Below are 6,846 nucleotides of genomic sequence, written 5' to 3'. Positions count from 1 at the left end.
AATGGGTGAATGGCAAAACTGTAAAGCAGTTTGAGTGAGAAAATATAAATAACAAAGTAAAGCACACTTATAACACTTTTAGTAGGTCAACTCTGTGAAGACAACATGTAGTTGATAATAAACACAATTGTTTATGTGTTGAATGCTTCCTCTATTGTAATAAACTGAGATGATAAAACACCAGATGTATTTGTTAAATAAATCTGTGCATATTTTTTCAAGTTACTCACATATGTATATAAATTATTACACACCAACATGTTGTTTAAACACCTGACTCTTCTATATAGCAATTGTTAGACAAACTATTAAGAAGTTGTGGGTAATTGGGATTTTTGTTTTCCATGTCACAATAGAAAATGATACAATTTGTTTATTTTTGCCTTTTCCAAGCATCATATTTCTTTTATTTAATTTGAACAATGAATGCACACATATTCATATACTCTCTCTCATCTCAGAGAGAGAGAAAGAAATAGTCCCTCAGTCAGGTCTGATAGTTTTGCTTGATAGAGCTCACCGAACAGAGGCAGAATAATAGCATCATCAACCACAAAAATCAAAACATGTTCATATGACACGGAGCTCCAGAAGTGGACTGGTGTGGCGGTTTTACGCTGCCCAGCACACTGACTCAAGGAAAAGCTACTGAATTTTGCCATTCATACATATTTCCATTTGCTTTCAAGACAGCTCACTTTAACCAGAGCATATTATTCTGTAGAGTCATAAATGAGAGGGTTTGTCACAGTTCCTATTTGCTAATAACACACAGATGTACAACCCTGCTTCGGCTAAACTTTAAAAAGGATGGGATAAGAGGGAGAGAGAGAGCGACCCAAGGGAAAGTACTGGTGGTATGAAACATGTTTTGATCAGAAGGTTTGGCATTATGATAAAATAACACTGATTTAGTGTATGAGTTCAGCCTTTGGCATCTTTTGAAAGTCGGTTTTCTCTCCAGCGTCTGATGTGCGTCTACATATTGAAGACATAATAAATGAGTCCTCCTTTCTGGTTTCAGGCTTAAGGCCGAGTTGTTTGAGTTCACAAAATAAAAAAACAAGTTGAGCTCTGTTTTTGCTTTGTAATTGGGGTTCGATCGGTATTATGCCGTAGTTGTGGGCGGAGTCAGACGTAAATACTTTCAAGCACACGTAGACAGAAGATCCAGTCAGAAGGCAGCTGATGGTACGATATTCTGTTTCCGTCCAATCGCAGGATCTTCATTCTGGAGTAGGACAGAGGTCCCACCTCTCTGCAGAAACTAGTCATGTTGAACTCTGTGATAAACACATGGGAAACAGACCAGAGTGTTTTTATTTTTAGAAACCCATTATTCAACTGAGTGTCAGCCATTTCCTGATACTGTCATGTCAAAAAGATTGTATACTAAATCAGTGCAGAGAGCTTTGATTTCATATCATGTACCATGTGCTTGACATGCAACAACCCTTTAATTACTTTTCTTATATGTGCAGTCTTTGAATGTCACTTTTCTTGTCAGAGAGTCTGCATTTACCATTAGATGTCTCACAGGTGCTGTGGTAAAAAAAAAAAAAAAAAGGGGAGGCAGAGGAAACCACAACACCCTCTTCTGGTTTCTCACTTCATTTTAGGAGTAGTTTCTCTTAACTCAGACTGTGGGCTTTGGAACAGGAAATCTAGCTGTGAGACTGCTAGCTAGACGATGAGGTGTGTGTTATTGTGGAAGAGCTTCGGCGTGCGTCTGTCTTGTTGGTACGTAGCCCAGCTGCTGTCTGCTGTCTCATACACTAAACTAGAGCACATATTTACTTTGCCAAAAATGCACTGGATCACTGCTGGTGGATGGACCTGTGCAAAAACTATGTAGCTCCTGGCTACAAGGCTGCTGCTGTGTGGTATAAATCCTGTCAAAAAGCAGCCTGAGTGATGGAGAGCAGATAGTGAGAGTGAGTGTGTATAGGGAGACTGAAGAGGGGAACAGCATGTGCTTCTGGCTCTTGCACCTGAATCCAATACAGATGTTTTCATACCACTCTCCTCACTTCTTTCCACCAAGCAACCCACTTTCCTCTGTCCAACCACCAAATATCCCCTCCCCCTTTATCTACCCCACCCCGTTTCACTTCTTTTTTATTGTCCCACTGATCCCAGCCCTCCTGTGTTCACACTCAGGAGGGTCAGCTGTACTCAATGAGGCTGGGCCTGTTTTTGTGTCTTTATAATTCTTGTCACATTTCACATTGCTGCTACTTCCTCACAGTCATGTTTGGGTGTCAGACCTCCCAAGATGGCTAACCACCCAACTCAGTAACACTGCAATTAAAAATGCATGACGCGGAAATGAGCATTTCCCAGAAATGACGTCAGTGACACCTCTACACTCACAGTGTCAGAGGTGACTGCATGCACATGCTAGTTAGATATCCATTTGAACCTTAAAGCAGTACTATGCAGGATTTATACACTAATTTAACAGCTTCTGAGTCATTGTGATAGTTAAATGGCTTGCTGCGGGGAGATTGGGGGCTGTCTCCACTCCCCTACTGTCTGTTAGTGGAAGACCAGCCTTGCAAGATCAGGGCCGCCTTCTCAGAGTCCTGAGAATCATGAGGTTTCGCAAAGTCTCAGCTTTTGCGAGAAACAGGTTGGACACACATGAGTAAACCTCAGACCGGCATTTTCCGAATAGTGAGAATTAAAAAATACAGAAGCATGCTAAATGGATGCCGTCTGGCATGGACATGGCTTCATGGCTTGTGTTTGCCAGCTCCGTTGAAAACAAATGCACATGGCCAGGAGAGGGAAAGGGAGGGGGGAGCGTCAGGAACGATAAAACGATACACAATGGATGGATGAATGTTTACAGTGGTGTTGTAAAAATATGTACTCCAAAACTGTAGGGGATGGTCTGTAGAGAAAAAGGCAAAACAGCTACTAGACTACCACTTTAAAATATACAGTCTTGAAGTGCATCATGCCCTCTTAAATAATTACTGAGTGATCCAGCAGAGTGTAGCTTGGCCTTAGATCCGCTGTGAAAATGGAGAACACGAGCAAACTTCTATCTACTACTTCTAACTTCAAGTCTACAGGCCCATCTGTTAGCTTAGCTGTTAGCTCAATCAGAGTGAAGCGCTGGAGGAGGCACCACACATAGACAGAGCACCAAGTGACCAACCGTACGTGATTAATATTTATAGGAATAATGTTAATGATAATAATGTAATAATGTTGTCTCGTTTGTGTGTGAGTGTGCACATGTGGATGGGGGAAATGTCTTTGAAGAAATAGTGAGTCGCTTTTTCAGAAAAAGTGACAACACCTCACCTTGTATTTCATTGGCTTCCAGGTAGAGGTACTGCAAGGTGCTCGGGACTGTGGGGATGGTAGTTAGCTTGTTGTATGAAAGGTCCAATTCCACCAAACTGGAGAAGTTGAAGACCCATGGGTGGATGCCACCACTTAGCAAGCCACAGTGACTTAGACGTAGGTACTTAAGGTTGAGGAGCCCCTCAAAACTGTCGCTGTCCAGCCCAGAGAGAGAGTTGTTGGACAGATAGAGCTGTTGGACAGAAGAAGGGAAATGTCCTGGCACAGACGAGAACAAATTCCCACTTAGTTCTAACAGATTCAGACTGTCCAGACCTGCAAGACAATAGGAGAGGACAATAACACTCGTGGTCTTTTGCTTTAGGTGAAAAGGTACAAGACTGCACATCATCTCAAGCATGTAAAGAGGTGCATGTTGTGCAGTATTAAGGAAGAAAATGACACATTGCATTACCTTTGAGGTCTCCCTCAGTGATGGTTTGCAGCCTGTTTCCCTGCAGCAGCAGCAGTGTCAGGTTGTGCATGTTCTGGAAGGCTCCAGGGCTAATGCTGCTGATTTGGTTGTAGGCCAGTCGCAGCTGCTTGAGTCCTGCTGGTAGCCCACTAGGCACTGATTTGAGGTGGTTGTGGTTGGCAAAAAAGTACCTCAACTGGGTCTGGTTCTGTAGAGCCACTGAGTCCAGCTTATTGTTCTGCAGATTGTTGCGGTCCAGAATGAGCCAGTGCAACCCGGTAATGTTGGCCAGTACAGAAGTGAACAAGGAGGTGATGTTGTTGCCCTGGGGATATGAGAAAAGTGCAACTCAACTGCATGCTAATGCAAATATCTAATCAGCCAATCACATGTCAAGAACTCAACGCATTTAGGCATGTGAACATAATTAAGACCACCTGCTGAAGTTCAAGCTGAGCATAAGACTGGTGAAGAATGAGTGAAAACATGATTTAAATGAGTGGAATGGTTGATGGTGTCAGGTGGGCTGGTCAGAGTATATCTACTGGGACTTTTGTGCAAAAAATATCACTAGGTTTTACAGAGAATGGTCCAATAAACAAAATAAATATCCAGTAAGTGGCAGTTATCTGGGCAAAAACACTTTGTTGATGTCAGAGGAGAAAGGCCAGACTGGTTCACAATGATAGAATGACTTGCAACAGTAACTCAATGCAACTAAGGTATGCAAAAGACAATTTCTGAATGTAATGTAAAACGGATGGGCTGCTGCAATGTTAGATCACACCAGGTGCCAATGCTGCCACTTTATTAGGTTTCTTGTGCACCCAATACAGTGGCCAGTGATAACAGTCCTGTGGAGGTCAGTCACTGTGGGATGTGGCAGACCATTGTAAAGATAAATCTTGCACAGTGTTTTTCTTACCTGTAGAAACAAGTACTGAGTTTTGTTTGGCAGGCTGTTTGGAACATTTGCCAAGCCTCTGTGGTCACAGTAGATTGCTGTGGGCCACTGGATGGGGCAGTCACATTGTTGTGGGCAGGCCTGCGGGTTGTTGGCTCTGAACCAGGCTGGGTCCATTCGCCCCTGCAGACTCAGCACACTGGGCTCCCCCAGCAGGCGGTTAACCCACAGCGGAACACCTCCATAGTCCGAGTCAGCTACAACAGTGGCTGAGGCAGAGTTAAAACACCACAGTAGCACCAACACAGCAAAGCACAGGAGCACCATGGTGGAGGTGGCTGGCGAGATATGCAATCCTGCAAAATACACGTCAATGTTAATTGACTAGAACATTATGAGCTTGTGAAAGATTTTTTTATTGTCTTCAATAGCTGGGGAACAGCCCTGTCAACTCTTACAAAATTGCTTTAATGACATCACATGGGTGTCTTGGTTCTGGCATGGAAACACACTTTAACAAAAGGCCTGAGGGCACAGCGCTGCAGTCATTTACCAGACAGGAAGAGTTTAATGACCCATGTGAACAAGGAGCCAGGGTTTTTGGAGCTTGACTCACTTGCAATTGTGTTGACGGTTGTAGCATTTATGCTAGCACCATAGCATTAGCGATAGCAGCATTTGTTTGATGGTTGGTCAGGTTTAAAACACTCATTGTTGACTTTTGCCACTTTCCTGTGTGCAGTTCTTGCACTACTCTACTCAGTTCGGTATCAGGCACGTTGTTTTCCATTACTTCATAGTACCTCCTCAACGTGGGTGGTGTTGTCATAGAGCAGCTGTGCGAAACAGCCTCGCTGTAATGTAGTTAACTTGAGTGTCCATATCATTTTAGCTTTCCATGCATCCATGTGGTGGTGAGCATGTGCAGTAAGCATGTATCGTCCATGGGTTTGCATGAGGTCCATGTGTACTGCTGCAGTCATCGATGGTGGACAATGACATTAATGTCACGCAGACAAATGCAGGTTTGAATCAACCCTAAGACCAACAGCGGGTCATCTTTAATTTCAAAGTTTTCACTTCACAGTAAGTAGTCTCTTTAAGTTACACAGTACACTGGTTTATGGCCAATAACTTATAAGACTATGTTCCACTCAGCGAATAATTTTTGTTGAGCGGAAATTCAGAAATGTTTAGAAATGTTTAGATTAATGGAACAAACTTCAACACAGTAAATTTGGAGTTTTTTTTTCAACTTTAATGTAATTAACCATTGTTTTAATGTTTGGTCAACCAAAGTCACATTTTTAATTAAATGAAATTATTAAATGAATGGAACTTTGGCACAGGCCCCTACGTAGGTGCAGAAGAAGGAAGAGTATTTTGGTTACGGTTATACCGACAAACCAGGTATGCATAAAAGTACACTCATCAACACGATCGCACTCTGTTTAGAAAAAGGTTTGCATCATCAGGAAAGTTTGACGTGATCGGCACGTTTACTGCTTTCAGCCTTTCTTTCGTCATAGAGTGCACCACATGTTCAAGAGGTTGCCAAGAGATTAACTGTGTTATGCAATCAAGCCTCGACTATTGCTAGTTATGCCAGTTTCCAAGTTTTTACAGACAAGAAACAACCAGACACTTACCTGTTTAGTGGGAGCTGTGGAGCAAGGACAAGTTGTCTTAAATTTTCCAGTGAAAATATGGAATAAACTGTGTGTCAACGTGTCTGTGAGTGTTTTCAGTGCAATGTTTACCCTCTGTCTGACACATTCTCCCTCTCCAAACACTGCCCACATCCCGTACCCCAGACCTCCTCCATCATCTTTTCCCATTTTTCCCTTCTCACAGCAGCCCAGTTATAGTTCAACCCACATGTTGGTGGAAATGAGTTTGCTTGTACCATGGAGATGCACAAACAATACAAAGCAAGGCTGACAAGGACAGCTGAAAAGGGGAAAGGGACAAATCAAATGATGGCAACAGATCAGTTTGGACTCTGATGGAAACAATGAGAAAAATGTCTGTGTTTCTGAGGGAGAGAGAGAGAGAGAAAAAAAAGAGAGAGCGAGAGTCTAAAGTATGTGGAGGCATTCAAGCCACAAAGTACCTGGGGAGCCAAAGAGACCATTCTGCGCGTGTATATTTGCCTTTGTGTGTCCATCTG

General features: G+C 42.8%; 1 protein-coding gene across 1 annotated transcript; it reads right to left on the bottom strand.

The window, feature by feature from the left end:
* Positions 1-401: 401 nt before the first annotated feature.
* Positions 402-6,484, bottom strand: zgc:113307 (uncharacterized protein LOC553753 homolog). The gene is made up of 5 exons (XM_058631949.1): positions 6,326-6,484; positions 4,698-5,032; positions 3,773-4,097; positions 3,316-3,633; positions 402-1,283 (listed from the first exon to the last, which is right to left on the bottom strand). Exons 2-5 carry the CDS (start codon positions 5,001-5,003, stop codon positions 1,132-1,134), a joined length of 1,101 nt encoding a protein of 366 aa, XP_058487932.1. The 5' UTR covers positions 5,004-5,032; positions 6,326-6,484; the 3' UTR covers positions 402-1,131.
* Between the last annotated feature and the right edge of the window lie 362 nt (positions 6,485-6,846).

The sequence above is a fragment of the Solea solea genome, chromosome 6, assembly GCF_958295425.1.
Source record: "Solea solea chromosome 6, fSolSol10.1, whole genome shotgun sequence".
Classification (NCBI taxonomy): domain Eukaryota; kingdom Metazoa; phylum Chordata; class Actinopteri; order Pleuronectiformes; family Soleidae; genus Solea; species Solea solea.
Note: the sequence above shows the minus strand (reverse complement) of the source record. Positions and strands in the feature narration are given on the sequence as shown.

Bases quoted from the DNA above. Each gene is read 5' to 3' on its own strand.
- zgc:113307 (XM_058631949.1), bottom strand. From the start codon at position 5,003: ATGGTGCTCCTGTGCTTTGCTGTGTTGGTGCTACTGTGGTGTTTTAAC. The intron at 3,634-3,772 runs GTAATGCAATGT...ATTGTCTTGCAG, and splicing joins CACTGAGGGAGACCTCAAAG to GTCTGGACAGTCTGAATCTG. The intron at 1,284-3,315 runs GTGAGGTGTTGT...TGTTTATCACAG, and splicing joins GGAAGCCAATGAAATACAAG to AGTTCAACATGACTAGTTTC.